Source organism: Sapajus apella, unplaced genomic scaffold (genome assembly GCF_009761245.1).
Source record: "Sapajus apella isolate SASKATOON/1434 unplaced genomic scaffold, GSC_monkey_1.0 scaffold59, whole genome shotgun sequence".
Classification (NCBI taxonomy): domain Eukaryota; kingdom Metazoa; phylum Chordata; class Mammalia; order Primates; family Cebidae; genus Sapajus; species Sapajus apella.
The window spans coordinates 11,509,106-11,534,996 of NW_022436999.1; the positions used below are offsets into that span (position 1 = coordinate 11,509,106).

Sequence of the window (25,891 nt, forward strand, 5' to 3'; positions counted from 1 at the left end):
TTTGCAAATCTGGTGTCAGGTACAGTGCTTATCACATCTTGTGGGCTGTGCTACACATGAGGCAGCTTCAATTTTGAGTTGCTGGATGTTCCAGATTATAGAATTTAAAATAATCCTGTGTCATTATGAGTCTTGAAATTACTGGGCCCAAATTACTTTGAAATTCACTAAAATGTAAATAATGGCTACAAGTATTTTTTTCTTCTTTCAAAATCTGTTTGATTTCATAGCAAGAGAAGAAGTTATATAAATAAAGCAATTAGTCTAATAAGATTTTCTTCCAGGAGCCAGAGAACACTGTCTTTTCTACCTAATGGTTGGATTTGGCTGTTGGGCAAACAAAATGACCTTCTCCTTTCATTCAATTGCAGACCTTAAACAAAGGGCAGAGAGAGAGAGTTAGCAGCGAATACTGGCAAGTTAGAAGGGAAGGAAACCATGCCGCAGAACCTTCCTGCCAATATTCCAGAGCGATGCTCCTAAATGGGGAGAAGGCATTTTATGGCTCTAAAGGGAGTCCTGGGGAGAAAGAGCAGAGAAAGAGCACAGGACACAGAACAGAGTATGGTTCACAACCATGACGCCCAATGTTGCCATGGGCGTAGAGCCTAATGGCCGCCTGGGGCTGATGAGAAGCATGCCATGCATGTGTGTTGCAGGCACGTGTCCATATGAAGGATGCTACTGGCGCATGCAGAGTCTGATCCAGTTACGAAGACCAATCTTCTCCTTTCATACCCCTCCTGCCAGCTGTTGGGAAGACACCCTTTGCTAGCACAAAGCTCCAGCTCAAAGCAGTGGTCATGCAGGGATGTGGCTGCACAGGACGGGAGAGACACCAGGCTTGGACCTGGCATTGACAGGAGAAGGCAGAGCAGACATTTAAACGTAAGATGGCACTGATGACAGTCCACTGGGAGTGGGAGTGGGATGGGGCTTGGTAGGGTGAAAAGGACAGACAATAGATTTCCAGAATCACTCTGGGGAAACAAACTGTAATCTTCCCAAGTCCAGGTTCTTATACAGAATCGTGCTACTATGGAACACTGGACAAGCCAAGAGAAGGTGAGGTGCTCTAGTCTGCTCAGATCGGATCTGGATGGAACGTGTTGGGAGGGGCTGGAACTAGCAACCTGCACACCGGTTTGAGAAGGTGGCAGCTGCAGGAGTAGAGAGAGTAGAGGATGATACAGTTTGATACAAGTCACAGCTTAAGAGGTGGTAGCCATTACTACTGTATATGTATGCTGCATACTCTTTTGTTGCACTAGGTATTAAGTGTTCCAAATTCATTGTATATAATCCTTATGGCAACTGTGGTTATTATTCCCATTTTAAAGATCAGGAAACTGAGAGGCAGACCCACCTGTCACCTGCCACACAGTTTGGGATGCTAGAGTCAGAATTTGAACTCAGGTCTCTGCTCTCAGTCACTATGCTAGATCTCCTCTTGAGGCTACCAATCTTCTTATTTGGACTCTGGGTTAAGATACTTGGACTGACAGGTGAGGAGAATACACTACACAGTTTGCTTTATTTTCTCCTATTAAACGATACTCAGGACTTCACCTGATGAGAATTCACAGCACTCTGTGTTTCCTTATGTTGTACTTCCTTGCTGGCTCATGTGCCATTCTCTTTCTTCTGATTCTATGGAGGGAGAAGGGCTGAGAAGTACACACAGTGCAGGTGCTAAGAGAAGGGAGAGAAAAGTAACAGGCCTGGAAAAAATCGGAGGCATTCTTCAGCCTGACCAGCTGGTTTTATTTCAAACTACTGAGAGTCTTTATGCTGGAGAAGAAAAGATAGAAGGAAACTTAATATTTTCAAATACTTGAAGAGCTGTCAGCCAGAAGAGGGATTAGACGAGAAATAAGTTCAGGGAGAAGTTCGTTCAGGGAGTGGAAGTTAAACGAAGCATATTTAAGTATATTACAAGAAAAATTAGAACGTATAATGTGGTTGTAATACTCAATACGATTAAGTGATGAGAGGGCTTCCTGGCAGGAACAGGAGTGTCACTGAAAACACCTGAAGCAGAGCCGGCCTGGCCTGTCCAGCGTCAGGTGGGTGGCCACACCAGCAGCCTCTACAGTCTGTGCCCATGTCAAGGGACTCTTTTCTTTCTTCTCTTTTTGCATTTATCACTAAAAACTCTGGGTGGAAAAAAAAAAGCTGGCATTTTGAAGACTGTGTATTTCTCTCAGCTACAGATGCTCTGTTTTCCTTGAGTCTGAGATGGGCTTTTCTCTAGAAAAAAATTAAGTGAAATAAACTTGCTTAAGCTGATCTCCCTGAGCCAGTGATGGAGGAAGCGGGCATGTGGGTGTCTTTGAGAAGGCTGGTGGGTCGGTGCCTTATCTGGCAGGTTATAACTGACCAGCATCAGAATATTCTGTAAGATATCTCCAGAGACACACTACACAGTGTACCTTATTTTCACCTAATGAAACTCATGATGGTAAATGCCCTGTACCATTCCTGTAGCGGGACAGGGACAGTGCTCAAATCTGTGGTGGGTTTGCTGGCTGTGTTTTTCATGCTGTCTGTGACTGGAATTCAGCAGCCTTTCACGAGCACATACTCAATTCCTTTCCAAGGCTCCCAACGCCCCGCCTTTCCTGTGTTTTATGATCACTCTTGCTTCCCTGTATCTTCACTCAGGTCATGGGACACTGTTGGTTAAACGTAGGTAAAGGTTAGAGGTGAGTCTCAGAGATGGAAACCCAAGGGCATGCAGCCGCGCCAATGCCTGTTGTTAGACAACATGCCTTTATTCCTGAAAAACCAGTCTCGAGCAGCTCTGACTGACAGGACGGACTTCACTGCTCTCCAATGACTTCCCAGGGTTAAGAAAAAGCTGCTGCTACTCGACATGCCCAAGCTATACTATTTTTTCCAGGTATGATTCCCCAAGTGTAGCTACTGAAGACGAGTGAGTGCTAAATAAAGATTCTTTAGTGGGGACTATACAATGTCCTTTATTCTCCTCTGATGAAACTGAGGCCAGTACCCTTCTCTCTTTTTTTTTTTTGAGATGGAGTCTTCCTCTGTCACCAGGCTGGAGTGCAGTGGCGTGATCTTGGCTCACTGCAACCTCCGCCTCCCGGGTTCAAGTGATTCTCCTGCCTCAGCCTGCCGAGTAGCTGGGACTACAGGCGCGTGCAACCACACCCAGCTAATTTTTGTATTTTTAGTAGAGACAGGGTTTCACTGTGTTGGCCAGGACAGTCTCCATCTCTTGACCTCATGATCCACCAGCCTTGGCCTCCCAAAGTGCTAGGATTACCGGTGTGAGCCACATCACCCAGCCACCCTTCTTTATCCTGGATATGCATTATCTTTGGCATCCAAACCAAATCTAATGATCAACGGCCCAAAATGATTGATCTTTGATAGCTGGCAAGGACAAACAAAAACAACAAAGTCAACTACTTCTGTTAACAGTTTTCCTAACTTGAAACAAAAAGCTTTTCTGACCCACAGACACTAGCTAACAAATCTCCACATAGGAGGTTTCCATGGCCATTTTACAAAAGCTTTGACATCTTTATCTTCCTGGCAGAGATGGAGATCAATGAGACACGTAGCATGAGTACTCTTAAAAAGTAAAGAAAAAAAAAAAAAAAACCTTCACACTGCTGTTTACAAATAAAATGTTAGGACCTCCAACCTTAGGAAACTTACAATCTAATGAGGGAAAAAGAAGTAGAGAACAAGAACTTTAATAAAAATTATATGATTTTAAAAGACCCAAATACAAAATCTCTGGGAAGAGCAGTGGTTTTCTGTTTCCTGCAGACGCCAGCCTTGATCTGTGAGCAAATGGTTCATTTTCTGAAAGGTGTTAACCTCACTAGGGGTTTCTAACAGGTCTGTGGGGCAGCTTCCTGTCCTCATGCAGGCATTCCAGCCTTGGCAACAGACTGCGGGCTGCATGTTAACCACTCCTCTTACTAAAGGATGTTTTGATAACTTTTTTTTGGATTTCCCCATAACAGTGTTTGAAAAATCAGCCCTAATGATCTGGGTTGGATCCTCTGTGTTACTCAGGTCCCATTTTTCCCTCCTCTTCCCCAGCCTTCTCCTGGCTGCCCACCTTTGGTGGCTTCCTTGAGCATTCCAGCCTCTCCCAGGAGGGGAGTAGGGAAATGGAGAGGAAGACAGTCAATGCTCCTGGAATTCACTACCTGGTGACAGACGTGGGACAACACTCAGGGCTAAAGGAGGGTCCCCGAATTCACTTTGGTTCTCCCTCCTTTGTCATAGAGGCAAGTAGGATTCCTGCAGACAATGCTTGGATGATGGAATCTGAGAGGCTGGATGACAGAGAAACCCACACGCATATACACTTTAATTTCTACAAAGCTTAGGAACAAAAGCACTTTATAATCTCCTTCTGATGCCAAGTTTACAGTGCTTCCAGAGTCGACAAAGGTGACTTGGGAGAACGCACCCAGCTCCTTTCAGCACTTATTTACCCCAGCCACCTGTGTGAGCTCAAAGACAAGTCTGCCGACTTCACCTGAATAGACCCTGAGCCACGTGATTTCTCGCTGGAGATGATTAGCAAAGGAGCACTAACCTCCGAGACAAGGCATCAGCTTAGCTTCCTCAGCTCTGGATTTGCCTGGGACTGCCCCAAGCCTTTCTGGACCTAGACGAGGGCAAAACTTAGTGGAACCTCAGAAGCCCTAAGCAAACAATAGACAATAGACTTTCTTTTGTCTCACTGTTATCAGCATTTTGGGATAATTTAGTGCCAGCCTAAGATACCTGATGACATGGTGACACTAGAAAAAAGGTAGTATATATTCCCAAACCAAGTAAAAAAAAAAAAATAAGAAATAACAGCTGGAATGCCTTTTATTTTTTCTTTACACAAATGTGTGTGTTGTCATAGGCCTTTCTCGTGTTAACTTCTGAGGATCCTGCCAGTCTGAATACTCCATTCTCTGCGAGTCGCAGGTGAGGCTGCTTTTAGGGCACACACATGTTAAGTATTGAACAGGAACATCTGAAGCAGAGATGAGACAGCCAGAAACGGAAGTAAGAAAAATGGTCTTTCCAGTGTGCTTATTTGGGTGCACATAAAGTTACTGTTAGATGTGAGATTACTGGTTAATGATTTGGGAATTTCTTTTCAAGTAGAATTCCTGGGCTAAACACTGGTGTGTGCGCTCTACCCCCACATCCACTGATTCTGAGTGCCATGGGAAATGTTCTCACAAGTAAGTCCTTTGTCCACTACCCACGTCTATGTGAAATGTTTGAACAGCTATACACAAAGAACTCACAAGCCCACAACCTTGGGGGTGTTGTGGGTAGAGAGGGCAGTGGTAAAGGTGACGACAGGGAGGGCCCTTGGGGACAGTAATGTTAGATTAGGGGTCAGAAAATGCTGGAGCCTGCCTTGCCAATCACATACTTTTAGAGGAATGCTGGACAGGACACACCCTCCCCAACCCTGCATGTAGGCACTCGCTGACATCATGCTGGATGAAGCCTTGAGGTCTTTAACGTTTGTATCACTGTGGTATGTAACGTAAACAGGTGTCTGAACAGTTTCCCCAGATACAGAATAATAATAATACCTTCCATTTAAAAAGGTCACAGGGAATTCAACAAGCTTTCTCTATTATTTTTATTTTTTTTGAGACGGAGTTTCGCTCTTGTTACCCAGGCTGGAGTGCAATGGCGCGATCTCGGCTCACCGCAACCTCCGCCTCCTGGGCTTGGCAATTCTCCTGCCTCAACCTCCTGAGTAGCTAGGATTACAGGCACGTGCCACCATGCCCAGCCAATTTTTTGTATTTTTAGTAGAGACGGGGTTTCACCATGTTGACCAGGATGGTCTCGATCTCTTGACCTCGTGATCCACCCGCCACGGCCTCCCAAAGTGCTGGGATTACAGGCTTGAGCCACCGCGCCCGGCCTAGCTTTCTCTATTAAAGGAAAAAAAAAAAGGCAGACAAAATATCCAGTAGACACCAACTGTAGGAACAATTCAGAACATACAGTCCCAAAAAGAGATCATCAGAAAATCTTGATCTCAGGAAGCCATAGAAAGATGGCCCCCACACTAAGCTAGTAGAGAGAGGCATTGAGAAGGGCTGGCTTGGAGATCTGAACTCTTACTGCCTCTCCGTGGGAAAGGGCAGATCCAGCTGGGTGGGAAAGGATCTCCCAGAGCCCCAAGGAGCAGCATGGGGCAAAGTCCAACAATGAGGGTTCTCTCCTTCCTGGGTCTCTTTTCTGTTAAAAATGCTTCTTTGGGGTACCCTTTGTTACTACCCTGGGGGTTGAAGGATACTTCTTGAGAAGGCATAAAAACTCTTCAGTGGCACTCAAGAAATGAGTTGTGCTAAAACCACTGGTTAATTTTGTCTGTGGCAAAAAAAATCATCACGGTGACACAGACTCCTGGGCCAGGAACCTGAGACTGTCACTTGGATTTAAGAGATGTGGCCGGATCCACAGGCAAGAGCTTGTATGTGGCTCACATCATTTGCTCTTTCTGTATATTTGTGTTGTAAACTATTTCCCTTCATTTGTGAAGATGGAGATCACTTTTTCTATACAGGCAAGAAATATTTCTTCATACACACACGCTGAGCTTGTTTGTATAAGATATTCGTGCCGGGCGCGGTGGCTCACGCCTGTAATCCCAGTGCTGTGGGAGGCCGAGGCGGGCGGATCACGAGGTCAAGAGATCGAGACCATCCTGGTCAACATGGTGAAGCCCCGTCTCTACTAAAAATACAAAAAATTAGCTGGGCATGGTGGCGCGTGCCTGTAATCCCAGCTACTCAGGAGGCTGAGGCAGGAGAATTGCCTGAACCCAGGAGGCGGAGGTTGCGGTGAGCCGAGATCGCGCCATTGCACTCCAGTCTGGGTAACAAGAGCGAAACTCCGTCTCAAAAAAAAAAAAAAAAAAAAGATATTCATTTATACGGTGGGTTTAAAAACTTTTCCATTGTGGACATTTTAGACAACAGTAATACAGACCCTCATTTACTCAACACACAGCCTTGATGGTTACCGACACACACCCAATCTTGTTTCATCTGTTCCTCACCACAACTCCTGGATTATTTTGAAAGAAATCCCAGAAATCATTTCATCAGTAAATACTTCAGTCTATTCATCCACTCTTTATACAATAGCCAGGGTGATCTTTTACACATGAAGTAGTGATTGTATCACTCATGCTTGCTTGGAATTCTTCAAAGACTTACGTTGGCACGTTGGATAGTCCAGAGTCCTGCGTGTGGCCAAGGACGTTCTTCGGGCTCTCACTGTTTCCTCAGCCTCCTCCCCTGCCGTTCCCCTCGCCCCACCCCTTTGCTTACTACACTCCAGCCAGCCTGCCATTGAGCTACTCAAATGCACTGCTCCCTTCTGAAGACCTTTGCACACTTTCAAGCCTAATTTCTCTCCAGCCCTTATTAAATGTCATCTCCTCCAGAAGGCCTCCTTTGGTGGCCCAGATCACGTTAGATATGCCTGCTAAATGCTTTCAAAAACCTTGGATTTTAATTTTTCTCATTAAATTGTAAATACATAGTTAATGTATAACTGTTCTTTAAAGTTTCTTTCTCCTTCCCCACCCCAATGGACTGAAAATTCCACAAGAGCAGGATCGTGTTTTCATTGCTCATCACTGGATCCCTGGCACCTCGCACAGAATCTGAGCATTGCAGGACCCCTGCCTGCTATGCACGTATGCGCTGATGTAAGCCTATTACATAAACAAACAGGTCAATATCTATTTGGCCATTTATACCCCATCTACGTGTCTTTGCTCAAGATTTAAAAGCTCCTGGAAAAACAAGAATACAATTTCCTTAGGAATAAATACCTACAACAGCCTTGTGTAAAATTAAGTACTTAATAACCTTGATGATATTGTTGAATTGTTCAAGGAGAAGATGAGGATAATGACAACTCTAAGCGTGTTGTGAAATTACTCATCAAAAGTTAGCAATACTAATCACTTATTCTCGTATTGTGCATTCCACTTGGAAAACGCTTTCATGTATATTGCCTTATTTGAAGTGGGTACTGTAGGTGTTTTTATCACACCTTTACAGACTGAAAACCAGTGGCAGAAGTCAAATGAGGTCTAGGGTGTGTTCTTTCCATTCTAATATGTAAAGTCCCTTCAGCTCTCTGGGCCTCAGTTTCCTATCTGTAAACCAGAGATTTGGACAAAATATTGTTAAACTATTTCCAGCTCTACAATCCCGTGTTTATGCTTCTCATGGTCACAAAGCTCTATAAAATTAAGGGCAAAGACAAATAATTACAGTTCAAAACTTAGCACTCATGATTTCTCTACTGTTTTTAGAACGATGCAAAACACCATCCAATGGATTCAACTGTTCACATTAGGAACTCTTGAAGTCACCAAGCTCCCAGAATGCCTCATCTTAGGTGGTCACAGAATTCTGGAAGAAGGTGTCAAGTCAATATTGGTAAAGAACACGGTATACCTTGATCTGGCCCTGTGCAACCAAATGAATGCTTATTCAGAGTGCATGTGCCACATCTTATTTATCTATTCATCTGTTGAGGGACACTTGGGTTGCTTCCACTTTTGAGCTATTGTAAGTAATGCTGCTATGAACATGGGTGTCCAAATATCTATTAGCGTTCCCACTTTCAATTCTTTTGGGCAAATTTCTGGAAGTAGAAGTGCTAGATCATATGGTAATTCTGTTTAATTTTTTGAAGAACCTCCCACCATACCATTATCCACACCATTTTCATCCTCATCAACAGTGCACAAAGACCCCAACTGATTTAAGTAACATGTCAAATGGCCTTTGATGAGTCATAATTTCTCAGTGCCTCATGGTTTCCTCATCTATAAAATGAGGGGGTTGGAACGGACAATCTCTAAGTTTTCTTCCGGCAGTAAAATAACTATATCGGCCTAATTAAATCAAATTGCAATTAGAGCCAGAAAGCAGCCTGAGTGGTTTGCATAGCACACCTTGCTCTCTTGAACCCTCCTTCCTGATATGACAAAGTAACACTTTTTTGGAGATAAGGGCAGAGTCTAAGAAAATCATTTCATGTATGCAGCTCGTGGCGGTTAACAGTACAGGACACTTCCTGGGCACGCACCCTGTGCCAAACACTGCTTCAGGCACCCATACATGTTATCTTGTGCCAACCACACAGTAGCCCTGTAGGTTGGATACCCTACCTGCTGAGGCATGCAAGTATTATGCCATTTGCCCAAGGAAATGGAGAGAAAACTGAGGCATGCAAGAATTATGCCATTTGCCTAAGGTCACAGAGCCTATAGTCAAAGAGCCAAGATCTGCCTCAAACAGCTCTGCTCTGGAGGCAGGTTCTTAACCAACCCCATTCTGATGCCTTTCCCTCCTCAGTGTCTCTCCCCAAGTCTTGAGTGCTCTGAACACTTCTTTCTTCTCTTTGATCACATTTCTATTTAAATGTGTTAGTCCCCTGTAAAGCCTAGCTGAATGTTCTCATCTATACCACTTAAGCTTCTTGTTTTTAGGCATAGAGAGTAAAATGTGCAAAAAAAAAAAAAAAAAAAAATCCCCAGAAATCCTCTTAGTGAATTTTTTTAAGTAATTTTATCTGACAACATCCAAGTGTTTTTCAGAAAATTACATTGAAGGTATATGCCTTGAAGGAGGAAGAAACAGAATGCTTATTATGTGACCAGGAAGTTTACCTATGTTATTTCACGTAATCCAAATAATCACCCTGTGGTATGGATTTTACTACCTGTATTTTACAAGCAAGGACGTTGAGATTCAGAGAGGCATAGAGGCTCACCAAGGTCACTCAACTGGAAGGTAACAGGGCTGGGAGGCAGGCCTGGCACTGTGAGCCCAGAGCCCCTGCTCCTTCCTATGTGGGAGACACCCAGAGAGAGCGTCGAGTGTCATTCAGGAAAATGAGTGCTAGACACAAGGTATGTAACAATCGCAGCTGCTGCCTTCATCCAGCAGAGCAGCTGGCATGAGAATGGAGCTGAAATAAAGAGAAGTGAAAGGACTCGTAGCTTCCCAAAAGTGAGCCTGCAAGGAGAGAACAACTCAGTCTCCACTGGATGCGAGTCTCCTTAGGCACCAGAGGCTGTTTCGTCTCCGAGGAAAGACCATGGAGGTGATTACTGGACAATATATGTGCTTGTTACAAAAAATATTCATATTTACATAAAAGATATAGATTGAAGTAACTGAGCTTATCTGGTTAAAAAGAAACAGTCTTAAACATTCCATATGAATCTTAACCTTGCTAGTACTTGTCCTAGGTTCTAGGATAAAGGGATGATACCTAGTTTCAGATTTAGTTGGAAAGAACTCTCTGAAGAGGACTCTGAAACACTAGAATGAGGCTGAAAACTTCTAAAAATGTAAAGACAAAGAATAAGGAATGTCCAACTCAAAAGGTGATGTGACCTCTTAAGAGTCCTACTAGACCTAGATTCAAAAGGTATAGGGTATTTATCAGAGAAACACTGATCTGGATTGCTAATCCAGCATTTATATTAGAGAATATAAAAATTTCCTGAGGCGTGAATTGACTTTTATTTCCTACTCTTCATGATATCAAGCCTAGTGACCTTTATACACCAATGCTGACCACAGGCATTGCTTTATGGCTTGAAATAGTATTTTCATTTCAAGCCATAAAGAATTACAAACTCTGGGGTCCTTCCTCTAAATATTAAAACTACTAAATCAGGTACAGTAATTGAATTAAATATGTGCAGCATGGAAAACCATTAGTATGATGAAGGTTGGCATGCTGTGGGAATCTCAAAATGCCAGGTTCTGGGCTGTGGAAGTAGGAAGGTGATCATGCAAAGTCCGCTTCCATCTGCAGCACGGTGAGGCTGTGTTATCGCGGTTTATGTTATCAAAATTGGCTGCAGCCAACCTAGGTGAGTACATTTCCCTTCAGGAAGTTAAGAAACTTCATGGCACAAATCCATGAAGACAAGTCCTTCTCTATGACTCTTTTTTTTTTCCATAAAATTATAAAAGCCCATAGTTATGATTTCCTCGATCTAAAATTTCTACTAATGTAACAAATGAGCTGTTCTTACAAAAACATGTGAGAGAGGAGATATTTGGTAGAATCCCAAAGTACTGTGCTTTTATTTCTGTGAGATTAATTCAATTTCAGGAGGGTGCTGGCACCTCAGCTTGAGAATCGTGTTATGAGTTATGATTCACTTTGGTAATGTTTGCCTCAGAAGGATTTCTGTGATTATTTCCCTTTTAGTATTGTGGAGGATTCTCAGGGACAGTCAAGCCTTCAGCCCCAGTGTACAGTGACCCACATACAAAATGTCCTTGCAATGGCACTGATTATAGGACTAGAGGTTTCTAAAGACAAACAAGTCTTTCAACAAGATAGCAAATATTTCTCATATTTAGCTTTTGTCTAAAATTACTGGAAGGGTGTAACTCAAGGATAGTGATTCTTATGCCATAGATACTATCCAACAGAATATAGATTGTTCTGATTTCTCCCTCCTCGAAAAATGGATCTATTATTTGTCTTTGTATCTCCTCTGCATATAGTAGGTGAAAATACGTTATTTTGGAACTCAACTAATGTGGTTACAGAACTGACCCAAATTACATGTACTTTATTTTCAACATAAAGGCGTCCAACCCATATTTTTTCCTCAATTCAAAAGCAGGCATCCGGCACAGTGCCTTGAGTGCACACACAGAAAGACTTTCTCAACATGACCCATTACAACATTGCTGGGCAGCCTGGGCGTGGCACCTGGCTTGCATAAGGATGACATGGAGGCAGAAGAGATCTGCAGAGGTTTGGAAAACCTCCTTTCTCCTCTCCCAGCCCTAAGAGAAAGGCCCCTTCATCCTGCTCCTTGGACAGGCCAACAGAAACACAATTGATATAATAACAGGCTGGATTCACTTGACCCAAAACTCTGGTGTAGCCTGACTGTATGCAGGGGAAACATCACCTCCCTTCAGCTAAAGTGACGAAGTGCTAGAAATACTTGTTATACGGCAAACAAAGTTATCGAGGGCTATCGAAATTGGCCCCAAAATAACTATTGCATAAGACAGGGTCTATTGCATAAGAGAGAGTAACAGCTTGAGAAAACTCCAGTTCTTTGATTCTTTAGATTAGAAGACAAATTTTAGTTAGAGCTGGTGGTTTACTGCTAGGAAGTATTGAAAAGACACAAGAGGCACATAGATCAAGCTGGTTTGCAATAGATCAGAAGCTGGCTGGGTAAGCCAAACTTACAGATTTCAGGATCCCTGTGGCATCTTCATGGAGCCAGGTAGGGTAGACCACCTCGTCATTCAGTATGGCCTCAAAGAGGTCATCTTCGTTCTCTGCCTCAAAGGGCGCATGACCACAGAGCATCTCGTAGAGCAACACGCCCATTGCCCACCAGTCTACTGCAGGCCCGTACAGCATTTCCTGGAGGATCTGTGCAAAGGGGGCAGCGTGAGAAGGTGCTTCATACACTGGATTAACAAATATGTTCTTCATAACTAGGGAAATTGTGCATTAGGAAATATCAGATTTTTTTTTAAAAGTCTCCTGTGCTGGCACGCATATTTCATTCCATTTTGACAGACTGGTCTGTTTTCCCTGAGGTCAACTCAGAGATGCTTTCTCATCTAAGTGAGCAAGCATTTATGGCCTGATTGGGTCACAGTGATGGGCTTGTGTAGATCTCAGACAGAAGGGTTCTGGAAATATACGTGTGGAAAAAAAAAGGAGACTGGGTTCACTCACTTATATGGGAAGATTTCAAGGATTCAAGAGCCTTTCTTTAGTTCTGCTAAATGATGCTGGAATTAAATCACTAAGTAGAGACAAAGAGGAAAATAAATAGCCATGAATGGCACATACTTTGTCTTCATTTAGGGCTAAAGCCCAAAGCAACTGCAAAGTTTACAAAAACATTTTTTTTAACTCAAATTCTTATTAGAGGAACTTAGGCCATTTTCAGCCATCATTCACCCAGTGAACCATAAATGAGACTGGAGGTGTCGGCTTTCAACGCTGCCACAAAGCTGCAGCACATAAAAGCAGCCAGTGGCATTTCTGGTCAGAGTTACTGGAGAGCTCAGATTTCAGAGCTGTATCAAGCAGCTGCACTCACCTCTGGAGCAATATAGTCTGGCGTGCCACAGAATGTGGCCGTGGTGACACCATTGCAAATCCCCTCCTTGCACATTCCAAAGTCTGCCAGTTTACAGTGACCCTCATGGTCCAACAGGACGTTGTCCAGTTTCAGATCTCTGAAAGATACAAAGAGTAGCAAGAGATAGGGCAGCCAGACCCCAAACCACCCACCTCTCAGGATGGGCACTCAGACCACAGTGGCCACGTGCAGCCATGTGAGCTTCCTGCACACACTTCAAAAGGAACAAACTTCTCTGTGCTATCTGGATGAATTTAGATCAAGTCTCAGAACTCGCCTCATGGCACCAAGATGATGGGTCCACAAGAATGGGCTAACCACAGGAAACTGAAGGCTGGCCTTTAAAAACTGAGAGCAGAATATGGCTTTTCTGGGCTTTCCACTGACCTTGTACTCAGGCTCTCCCCCATCCTCCACTCTAGGACTCATCTCTACCCATTAGAGTCAGAGTGAACACCCATAGGGGAGGTGGCCACTGTGTGCGGGTGGTGGTGAATGGCACCAGGAGCACAGCTAATCTTCGTCTGCAAGGGACTCACAGTATAATGGGAGACAAATATATGCTAGGCTAGAAGCTCCATGATGACAGGGATTGTGTTTATGCGGTTCACCATTATTCCTGGCATAGTGTACTTAAGAAATACTTGTCAGCTGGGTGCCCGAAATCCCAACACTTTGGGAGGCTGAGGCAGGCAGACTGCCCGAGCTCAGGAGTTTGAGACTAGCCTGGGCAACATGGTGAAATCCCATCTCTACAGAAAATACAAAACAAAAACTAGTAGGGCATGTAGTCCCACCTACTTGGGAGGCTGAAGTGGGAGGATCGCTTGAGCCCAGGAGTTTGAGGCTACAGTGAGCTGAGAGTGCACCGCTGCACTCCAGCCCGGGTGACAGGGTGAGACCCTGTCTCAAAAAACAAAAGAGAAGAAAGAAATAATTGGGTTTTTTTGTTTGTTTGTTGTGTGTGTGTGTAAAACAAATAGATATATATTTTATATATAGACAGATACACACACATTTATGGACAGGATAGACAGGGAGGGGAAACACACCAATTGCTGTACGGTCCTCATGGCGCGATGAAGGTATGAACCAAGTGCTATGGCAGAAACATAAGACAGAACAATTCCTTCCAGTGGGAGGAGAGAGAGATGGCCTCACAGCAGAAGCAGAAATTGAGCTGGGTCGGAAAGCATGAGTCAGAGTCTCCTAAGCAGGGAAGGGGGAGTGGGAAGGCCGCCATGAGCAGGCGGAAGGAGCAGGGGCACAGCAGCAAGCCCAGTGGTGTGGTTGTGCAGGTGGGCTCAGAGAACCCTCGGTATGGTGGAGGAGGCTGAGGGGCAGGCAGCAGAGGACACAGGATCACTGGGGCCATGAAAAAATCTCAGGGCTACAGAGGAAAGTTAAGTCCTTCAAACCATGAAGGATCCTGAGTGCCACACTATGGAATTTTGATTTTTAGATATCAGGCAAAAGGAACTTACTGACTCTCCCTAATTAAGGGAGTAACAGATTCCTGGCTGGACAACAAAAGATCACTGTGGGGAGGCTGAAACTGTCCAGGGAAGAGATGTTAAGACCTGAACCAAGAAGGTGATGAATGGAATGGAAAATAAAGAGTCAGTTAGGGGAAAGGATGAAGGGCTTCAGTGAAAGCAAAATCAGTAATAAGGCTTGATAACCACTTAGAAATGGACAGAGAGAAGCAGCAGAAATGATGGCTCCTGGGTTTCTGTCTGAAATCCAGTAGGTTTACGGAGATGTTAATCAGGAAAAGGAAATCCAGAGTGAGAACAGGGTTTGTTTGTGGGTACCCTAGGTGCACAAGAAGCCTAGTAGATTATGGAGACTCCAGGCCAAAGCATTTTCTATCCCTTCTCCAATCCCTAAGAGCAAATTCAAGCGAAGGGAGTGAATATTCAGCAGTAGGATTGTTTGGTAAAGCGTCCTCAAGGTCGGTCAGGAACGTGGCTGTGTACTGATAAAGCTGTCTGTAAATAAAAGGCAGTGCTCTCCTACAACAGCCTTCTTCCCAGCATAAGCACTTGGTTCTCCTGTCGCCACCCATAGCCCAGGGCACTGTTATAGAGGGAGGGTGGCATTGCCAGCCTCACAGGCACAGTCTAGACGGGACAGAGCTGCAGCTTGACCTTTTGGGTGAGATATTTACACTTTGATTTTTAAAGGAACAATATACTCAGAGGCAACCCACATGGGGCTGATCAGTGATGAAGAGGCTGCAGGTCATGCGGGGGATGCTAGGTGGCCTGGAGCTTTGTGGTTAACTGCTATCATGGGAGGCTGCCATGGCTTTGGGCCGCCTGGAGCTCCAACCCCCCTCCCCCCCTTGCTGTGGCATCTTCACAGTAGCTGCAGCTGACTGCTCTTTCTGGAATGTCACATTCACTATGGGTTGTGTCAGGGTTCTATTTTCCTATTTTCCTGCTTCAGTGTGAGAATCAAGGTCTGTTGGCCTGCATGGCCCAGGGAAAAAGGCTGGTCTCTGTCCAGCCTGGATCACATCGCTGGCTTAGAGGTCGGTGATGACAGAATTGGCGTGACTGGTTTCTACACCATGTCCTGTGAGTTGATACGGCCTGGCCATGCAGGTCTTACAAAGAGTGGCCACTAGAAAATGCCAGGAATAGAAACCAAGTCCAGTATTTCAGGAATCCCCAGTAAGCGTGGTTAAAGCAGCAAAGCTTTCATGGCACAGATCAATGGAACACAGAACAGACTTCTCTGCTCTGGGCAGCAGCTTCCCCGCGTGTCAGGGGCATAAGGCGAAGGCATGCTGAGTACCTGTGCATCCACTTCAGTGAAGCAAGCTTTCTGTGTCTCTAACCCAAACCCAACCCTGACTCCAAATCAGCCCTCCTCTACGCAGAATCCCACATCCCATATAAGTGACAGTTTTCAGTGGGCTGATGTGTGGAAGCTGCTTCCTCCCCTGGGCCCACCACACACCCACAGTATGAGCACAGCCAATTTAACCTACAGGAGGCTGTAATCGTGGCAGCATGGGTCGGGAGCAGGGGTGAGGATAATCCTGTCCAGTGAGCGAGGCCACCACTCTCAGTTCTTCTTCTACACATTTTTCTGACTTGGGAAGTGTTGTAAGGCCTGGCTGCCTGGCTCCTCTGGGACCGCGGCATACAGTAGCGAGGTGCCTGGCTGAGGTTAGATACACTAGTCTGCAGCCCCAGGAGACAACACGGCCCAGGGGACAAGGCCTGTGAGCCCAGCTTTATCAACACTGTGTCCTAGCCTGACAGGCCAGGCCTGTGTGGACCTGAGCCCAGAATACTCTCACTCACATTTCCAAACAAGGTCACTGAGTTTCTGAATTTTCCTGAAGCCATTATGCCTGCTGAGGTCTTGGAAAGGATCTTCTTGGGCAACAGAAACAAGTGCTAACAGAAACCCACAACGGTCCAATAGTTGATCCACAATTGCTTAAGAGCTTGTGACTAATGTCCCAGGTAAGAGGCCTGACTGCTTATTACTCAGCTGCTATCATGGGCAGCAGGAATCGTGCGGGGAGAGAAAGTTCTGGGCCATCAGTTTTGTCAGTCAATTATGACAATCAGCTCTGCACGGGGAAGACTTGGAATGCAGCTCTCAGAAGACACAACTGGGCAACACAAGGATGTGACTCATCCTGGTCACAGGATGCCCAAGGCCACAAACGCAGGTTATATACCTTAATCCTGATTTCAATCTAATTTTAGGCATTCTCAGAACTGTATGAGCTGTAAAGGAAACACCACGGCTGTTCTCACACCAGGTGCTATTAACAAGACAGATCATGCAAATTGGGATCCCAAGAGGGTTCAATTACGAATATAACGTAATTCCAGGCTACTGGTTCTGCCCTCAGCCCAAGTATCTCATATCTTCTCTATGAAGTCTGTCCTGATGTCCCCAGACAGTCATAGCAATATCAACTTTGCTCCTAGGGTGCCCGAGTTTATACTTCTATGATAGCACACCCTGCACTGTATTCCCGAAGGCTCTGTGCACCTGTCTTCCTTCTTAGCAGCTCCAGCATGGACCTCGCAGGAGGTGCTGACCAAAAAGAAAACAGAAGCATTTCAAATGGACCCCAGTGGAGCTGCCCTGGCCATCTTGGAGCCTGTCTTATTTTTAGGGGACAAATGAACACTCCATAAACTTTGCTCCAAAGTACTTAAACATAAAAAGCTACATGTTTTACCCGTTAGACACAGACTCCAGAGGGAAAAGAAGAAATCTGAAATCAACATTTAAATTCTTCCCTTTGGTGAAGCCGGAGAAAGGAAAGTGGTTTAGAAGGGGCAATTATTAAACAACGAGGACCAAGAAGAACACTTACCCTTGTGCTGGCCTGCATCCAAACGCAAGAGCTGCACATGGAGAGGGTGACTCAAACAAACCCAAAAATTACAGAGCCATTTACAGTCATGGTCAGCTTCCACTCTAAAGGGAAATCATGCCTTTTTTTTAAAAAAGCAAAGCAAGTCACCCGAAGCCTCCTGACTTTAGTTTGAAATATGCAGAGGTCAGTTTTTGGCTTAGGAGTGCCTCTGCTTCCTATGCCAACATATAACTCAGCAGCTAAACTTAACAAGACTATACAATGAAAATTACAAGTTCATACAGGGCAGAAGCTCAAATCTTAAAAGGCCAAAAACACAATTACCAGCTCGCCATTCATTAGCTCATGGCGCACTGGTATTTAATAGGTACAGCTTTTGTCATGCAAGCATAGAAGGGTAGAAAGTTATTTTATCCTCTGTGCTTGCCTGAAAGCTACATTGTTCTTGCTGGGTAATCAGGGTTACATAAAATGCCCACAGTAGGTTCAGAGAGAATTCCCAAGTGGTTGAAGACAAAGGAGATTCAGAAATTGGATTTATTTTGTTTCCACCGTAAGCTATCCTGAGAGTAATAAAACAGATTGACGAGTCTTACTGCTTAGATCACTAGAATCAGTTACTCTTCCAAAAGAAAGGAAAGTGAGTTGAGAGCTGGCTCCTTGAACAAGAATGAATCTAGGAGGCTATTTATATTAACTATTTTTAACATATTTTTGAACTTGTACGATGGGAAATTTTCAACATAGAAAAAAGCACGGAGAATGACACAACTCCCATACCGATCACACAGCCTTGGCGGTTGCCAGTGCACACCTCAGCATGTTCCCTCTCTACATCGACTCCCTCCCTCCCTGATCCATCTTTTATCAGATTATTTTGAAGCAAACCCAAGACGTGAACTGTCTCATCTGTAAACATTTTAATATCTGAATCTAAGAGATAATTCTTGAATAAAGTACAACTTTGATGCCAGTTATCATAAAATACACAATTGATGATTGTCAGTATACTGCCATTTGTTTATTGCTCATTTGGGCGTGGTATGTGTCTGTCTGTCCAGGAAACCTGGAAAAAAGCTTTTGCGAATAATAACAGTGTCGTCAGTGGCTAACACATACTGAATGTTAATCAAACGTTAAGTGCTTTATCCATGTATCTTATTTTATTCTCAGAACAGCCCTGTGAAGTAGGTCGTACTCCAAGATCATATAGCTAGACAGGGGTTAAATCAGTACTCAAATTCACTTCTGCTCACCTCCAAGGCCCAGGCTTGTGACTTACTACACCAGGCCCAATCCCTTCTATGTAGTGGTGTCACTGGTCAGTCCTCCCGATAGATTGTTTCCCGAAAGGACTTCACTAATTGAAACAAGAACCATCTGAGAGAATAAATAAATATCTTAAGATGGCACTATGATAGAGGGATGTTTTATGCATATTACTATGAAATTCATAACCAAAATACTGCAAAGCAAAGGTTTTGTTTTGTTTTGCTTTGCATAAAGAAAGAGTTCAATAGATTTTACACAATACTTGAGGATACAGGGATAGGGGAGTGCACAGCAAATCTCTCCAGTGGTCAAATGTGCAGACCATGTGCCACTTTCCCCCAAGGAGGAGGAGGTAGCATGTAGGCAAGTATGAAAAGGGGGCATCTGCCAAGAGAGGGAATATGGATTATGATCTTTATTTCAGAATAAAACTCTTAGGACTGGCTTGTGTTTTGCGTGTCTGGGTTTATACTTAAATTTTTTTCAAAGCAAGACTAATTGTATGCAATTGGTAAAAGACCTTTGAAAAGTCACTGAATAGCAAAAGCCTAAAATTTGGTTTCACTGTGAGTTAGACAGTAGTGCCATTCATGCATCACCTGACACAAGATAGCCATCCCTTCACCCACCCAACCATTCTTTGAGCATCATCCATGAGCCTGGCCATATGCCAAGATCTCGGGATACAATAGTAAGCAGAAGGGGCACCATCTCTACCCACAAGGGGGTGAACGTCTGGTGGGAGAGGCAGACAGATCGTTACACAACTAAATTTACAATGATCAGCCGGGATGAATGCAATGAGGAGAAAACATGGGAACAGGTCATGGGAAGGCCTGACCTAGCACGGGGGAAGACTTCTCAGCAAAGTGACATTTGAATTGAGCTGAGAAGATTATTCACCAAGTGGAGAGACAGAAAGGAAGAAAAGTGACGGTAAAGAGAATTTCAGGTGGAAGGAACAGAGGTGAGGGGGTTCAGTCAAGAAATGAAGACTAGCATGGATGGAGTCCTGGGTGGCGAGAGGAGGGAGCATGAAGGAGACAGGAGAGAGTAGGGATCGGATGAGGCAGGGACCAGGGAGGATTTCAGTCTTTAGCCCATAGAAAAGTCTGACTCAGGAGAAGGATGGCATTAGATTTTCGGTTTTACAAGACGCCAGCTACTACATGAAGAACAGATCAGAGGGGCTGAGAGTGAACATGAGATCGTATGGGAAGCAGCTAGAGTATCCAGGAGATAAATGATGGTGGCCTGGTATAGGGAGGGTGGGAAGGTAAAGAGAACCAGATGTATCAAGAACTATTGGGAAAAAGCAGTGGATTTAGTAATGGAAGGATACAGGGGATAAAGAGAAGGAGGCATCAGCAGGTTCTGGATCACAGAATTTATTTTGGACAGATTGAGCTACTTTTTTAGACATAAAAGTGGAGATACTTAAGAGGCAACTGGATACATATGGCTAGAAGTCAAGGGAAGGATGGATCGGAGCTATAATTTTGAGAGTCATTACTTGGGTGTGGATGAGTTCACCCTGGGAGAAGGAATGGAATGAGGAGAGAGCCTGCGACCGAGCCTCGCGAAGAGGATCTCCTGAGGCCAAGATCCCTGGACTTTTTTACACTGAGGCTACAAAAAACTAGTGACAAATTATACTCAGAGTAGGGCAGCAGAGCTGTGTGATCAGAGAGTGGAGCCCAAATCTTCTGCCTCCATGTGGGTCCAGGTAAGCTTTAAAAAGATTAAGACTGGGCGCAGTGGCTTACGCCTGAATCCCAGCACTTTGGGAGGCTGAAGCAGGAGGATCACTTGAGCCTAGGAGGTCAAGCCTGCAGTGAGCTGTGATCACACCACTGCACTCCAGCCTGGGTGACACAGTGAGACTCTATCTTTAAAAAATAAATAAATAAACAAACAAACAAAAAAGATTAGGAAAACATCAACCTTGCACATTCAGAATCACCCAATAAATTCTTTTCAGGTTAAATTCTCAATCTCTGCTATGTGATGTGATACTCTTATGAGTATAAACTTAAGAATCTTATTTTACAAAGATATTTGTTGCTGTATCATATCTAATTTGAAAACAAGCTAAATTGTATATCAGTCATGGAATGGCTAAATAAATTACAGTCTATCTATGACAGAATTTTATGAAAGCTGCCAAAATTTTATGAACGACTAAAAATGTAAGGAAATGTTTATAATTTTTAAATGTTATTTGAAAATGGTTTTTTGATTATAAAAGTAATATTTTCATTATATAAAATTCATCATTCCTGAAAAAAGTATAGAGAAAATGATGATGGGTTCAAAGTCTTCCAATCTTTTCTTCTCAATGCTATACTAACACAATATTATATATAACATACTTTTCTCACTTGAAAATTGTCTTGGACATATTTATGTCTCCTATGCAGCTGGCTCATTCTCTATAATGGTTACGTACAATTCCATTATGAAAATGTACCACAATTTAACCAGTTCCTCTACATAAACATTTGGGTTGTTTTAAATTTTTTGCAGCTTCAAACAATGAAGTAATGAACATGATTTGCACACTTGTAGGAGTGTTTATTTAGGATAAATTTTTTAGAAGTGGAAATGCTGCATCAAAGGGGATAAATATTTAAAATTTAAACAGATGTGGAGAAACTGTCCTCCAAAAAGATTGCGTCAATTTATATTCCCACCAGTAGCACACGGAAGTTCCATTTTTTAGCTCCTTGTTCAGGCTAGACAGAATCATCCTTATAATTCTTGCCAAACTGCCAGTGAAAAATGAGCTCATTGTTTCATTTCTTGACTACTAGTGCAATTAAGCTTTAAGAAGAATATATGTTTAGTGGCCATTTGTATTTTTTCTTGCCTGTTCTCATGGTTTACCCCTTTTAAAACTTGAGTTGTTTATCTTTTCGATGATTTTTTAAGAAGCTCATATCATGGAATAGTAATAATTTGTTATATTGGTTGTATTGGTTGTACATATTATTGCCTTGTTGAAGTTTTGTTCTCATATAGTCAAAGTATCAATCTTTCCTTCATAGCTTCTGGATTTCATAACTTACTTATAGGCTGATACAATTCTAAGTGAAAGAATAGGATACGAAATTATATTTTTGATGTTCTCTTAATTTTGTTACAATTGTGGTGGAGAGGGATAATGAAATGGAGGAAAGACAGGAGGGAAAAGGAGACAAGGAAAAACATAAAAGTCTGTGTCTGGGTGATATGTTTATGAGTGATTTTTATTTTCTGTTTGGGATTTTCTAAATTTCCTACAGGAATCACGTATTACTTTGTTAACCAGGAAAAAGTCATTAAAATGTTTTTACATATTCTAGCTTTAATCCTTTTTGTTTGTTTGTTTGTTTCTCTACTATTTAAGGCCATAATTCTCAAGAAAGATGTGCAGGGAAAAGGACCCATTTGTCTGAGTGGAAAGGATTTCTTTTGGGACCCAGGCTCCAAGGGAATGTTGGAAAGAAGCATCTTACTTGCTTAGGGAACCTGCACATTTGTAGTCTCAGAATTGAACTTGTTGTTGTCAGCTAATTTTTTTTTTAACCACAGAAATTACTTAGGGTCTACTAAGTGTCTACGATTGTCATGGATAGCATTTATATTTTCAATAGCCCTGCAATGTGTCCCTGAAGGCTGAACAAACTTAAATATGAAAATGAATTTCCTACTAAAAGCAGCAGCATTCCTGATTACTAAATGAGGTCCCTATGCCATTTCTCCTCACAGACACTTAACCTGGTGTTCCTGAGGCTGACCTATTGGAATATCTGCTGAAGAACATGTATACAAGACGTGAACATTCATCATTATGAGGCTGAATGCAAAATAATTCATTTAGTAAAGAAGAAAGTCAGTAAAACAATTTCAATTTCCAGCCCAGAGAGTGTTGCCAAGGCTCTTCCCCACTACCCCCTCATAGCTCCTCCCAGTAGCTACTTGGGATGAGAAATGATAAAAATGATTCCTATTTGAGTGTGGTTATTTCACCCTCTTCAAAATAGGGCCAGGGTAGGAGGATTGTTTGATCCCAGGAGATTGGGACCATCTTGGGCAACATAGCGAGATCCTGTCTCTTCAAAAATTTTATTCATTCATTCATTCATTCATTGTCTCATTCTGTTGCCCAGGCTGGAGTTCAGCAGCGTGATCATAGCTTACTGCAGCCTCGATCTCGTGGGCTCAAGCAACCCTCCCCCTTCAGCCTCCAAGTAGCTGGCACTCCAGGCACACACCACCACACCCAGCTAATTTTTTAATTTTTTGTAGAGATGGGGTATTGCTATGTTGTCCAGGCTGGTCCCAAACTCTTGGGCTCAAGTGATCCTTCCTCCTCAGCCTTCCAAAGTGCTGGGATTGCAGGTGTGAGCCATTGTGCCTAGCTCTACAAAATTTTTTTTAAAAACTTAGCCAGGTGTGGTGACATACTCCTGTAGGTCTTGCTACTTGGGAGGCTGAGGTTAGAGGATCGCTTGAGCCCAGGGGTTGGAGGCTGCACAGAGCCATGATTGTGCCACTGCACTCCAGCATGGGTGACAGAGCAAGACCGTATCTCAAAAAAACAATAAACTAACAAACAAACAGGGAACATACTCACAAACTAATCCCCATAGACTAAGTGATGGTCTCCATCCTGTTCTGGGTGCTTGATGCCCCTGACACATAGGCAGTATGTTCCTAGGGTAAAATTTACGGGACCAACCTCAGGAGGGATGTGCAGGCTGGTTTTGGCAATCACCACTGCAGATACACAGGACTAATTTAACTTGAGCAAAGGGACTGAGACATTTCCCCTCACTTTATCTCATGGTAGAAAAAAGTATGCCCCAAAAAACACCATCCACTGACTCTCTGGACAAATATAAGAGGAAATGAGTTTGACAACATCCACAGGGTACTGATCATACATATCCTTCGGACCATCAAATAAATGAGCCATCAAGCTGACAGCTGAGCCTCATAATTATTTTTCTCATTCCACATCCCCTATCACCATCCCACCCAGGAGAGCTGAAATTCCCTGGCTGAAGCAGTGCAAATTTATTTAGCAGCTCCTTACAGTACTTTTATTTTACGGTTGCCAAGAAAACCTCTCTCACGGACTTTCCTTGCCAAATGCTCATACATGATACCTGGCAGCGGGTCAGCTTATAGACGCACTCAGTGATGAAAAGCAGGGAGGCCAGAGGACTTCAGGCAGACACCAGGAGATGACAGACCCTTGGTGGCTAAGGATTTCCTGAACATAGAGCCTTGCTCTGATAACATAGACTGGATGCTGGGGCCAATGGCCCACTTGGACCTGACAGTACAAGGGGAATAAAGCAGCCAACAAGCCAAATTTCTTCCCCAGTGCACACAGCCAGGTGCAGCTGACCCACAGAAACCACGGGGTCGGCTTTGCTTTCTGGTGGCAGAACCCAACAAGGAAATGAAGGTTTTCTGATAGCCAGTCGCTCAAGGGCAGGAGGACAAACAGGATCAAAGAACCATGGCAGATTCTGAGAGCCTCCAGCCAGGAACAGGATTGGTATGAAGGAGCATTTACTGGCTGGCTGCCTGCAGGCCATGTGCATGAAGATGACAGAATAACTTTGAATGAGGAGGAATCAGAATTCAGTTTCCTCTTTAATGTTAATATCTTAATCACAACCAGGGATGGCTGTGGTACAGAATGAGGATGGGCAAGGACAGTTGGGTCCTGCTAGCTTTATGTTGGACACACGGCACCAAGGCCAACAAACGAGTTCACAGGGTGAAACTCTTAACCATTCCAAGAGCAAACAGTGCTAGGTAAATGCTAGCCATTATCAGCACTGTCACTGTGGCTATTATTAAATGGATAACGCTATGGCTCCCATCCTCAGGAAGGTAAGCCAGACATCTGAGCTGTCAATACAAATACACAGAGCAAAGAGTCATGAGACATCTTAGCCTGTCCACCCATCCCGGTCCCCTCTAATGGAAACAGCACTATTCTTACTAGAGGAACACAGACCCTATCAGCACTGAGGCCAGTTCCCTGAAGACATTTGATTGTGAGAAAATAGCAATGTCCTTGCTTTGCCAGGGTTGGAACTTTTCTTCGACTTGGGAAAAGCAAGCAGTGAAAGGTGCAGCCATTTGCTGTCCCAATGCACAGCCTCACATAAAGTGTGAAAAGGGAGGTGGTGATGAGGAACGCTTTATGACAGGAAAGAGAGGAATTTACGGGACCAACCTCAGGAGGATGTGCAGGCTGCTTTAGGCAATTGGCTAAACACGAACCGTTGCCAGCATTAGGAACGCCTTACGCAGTATCAGAGGGGAGGCAGCCTGCCCACTGGAATCCGAACTGTGGCCACTTCAGCAGGTCTCATCTGGTTCCCTGCTATCCCCATGAGAGATTAAACCTGAGCCAACTAAAAAGAAACCTCTGAAAAACCCAAGAGGACACTTGTAGTTCAGAACCACTCACAGGCTCTTGGAATTATAAACACGTCACATTGTACTTCGAGATTATAGATGGCCTTACTTGATTCTCTAATTATGTTTTGCTTCTCCCAATTGGACTACAAACTCTGAGGTCAGGTCTGGAATATTTCTCATATCATCTCTAGAATATCAGTCATGGACTGGACACAAGACAGCAACACACATAGTAAAGTTCAGGGAACGACTGATTGCCTACCAATACTGGACTCACATCACATTTTTCCCTAAGAAATTTCCCTTGGGAGAACTCACGATACTTCTTGAGCACTCACTCTATCCCCAGCACTTGGTTTTACAACCAAAGAGCCCAGTTTTCCCAAATAGCCATTTAGTTGTTTTCTTTAGATAGCTAAGTACTTACATGTGGAGGCATTGTCTGAAGAATGTTTCTAATTTTGTGTCACAGAATTTTTAATAAAAGTTATTATTAAATGTGCAAGTGTGAGTCATTATAACTTCCTGAGCTCTTAAAAGTAAACTGAATTCACAAGTCAGGGGAAAATTTATTTTTTAGCCTATATATATTATTTTTAGTTTAGAAAGTGTCACCACCAAACATGCTAGTAAAA

General features: G+C 43.6%; 1 protein-coding gene across 1 annotated transcript in view; it reads right to left on the minus strand.

Moving 5' to 3' along the window:
• PRKCH (protein kinase C eta) overlaps window positions 1–25,891 on the minus strand; it is a 245,017-nt gene that overhangs the window by 9,345 nt on the left and 209,781 nt on the right. The window contains exons 11-12 of the mRNA XM_032246108.1: window positions 13,157–13,295; window positions 12,286–12,474 (exon numbers count right to left, since the gene is read on the minus strand). Coding sequence (XP_032101999.1) covers window positions 12,286–12,474; window positions 13,157–13,295 — 328 coding nt within the window. The remainder of the gene's footprint in view (window positions 1–12,285; window positions 12,475–13,156; window positions 13,296–25,891) is intronic.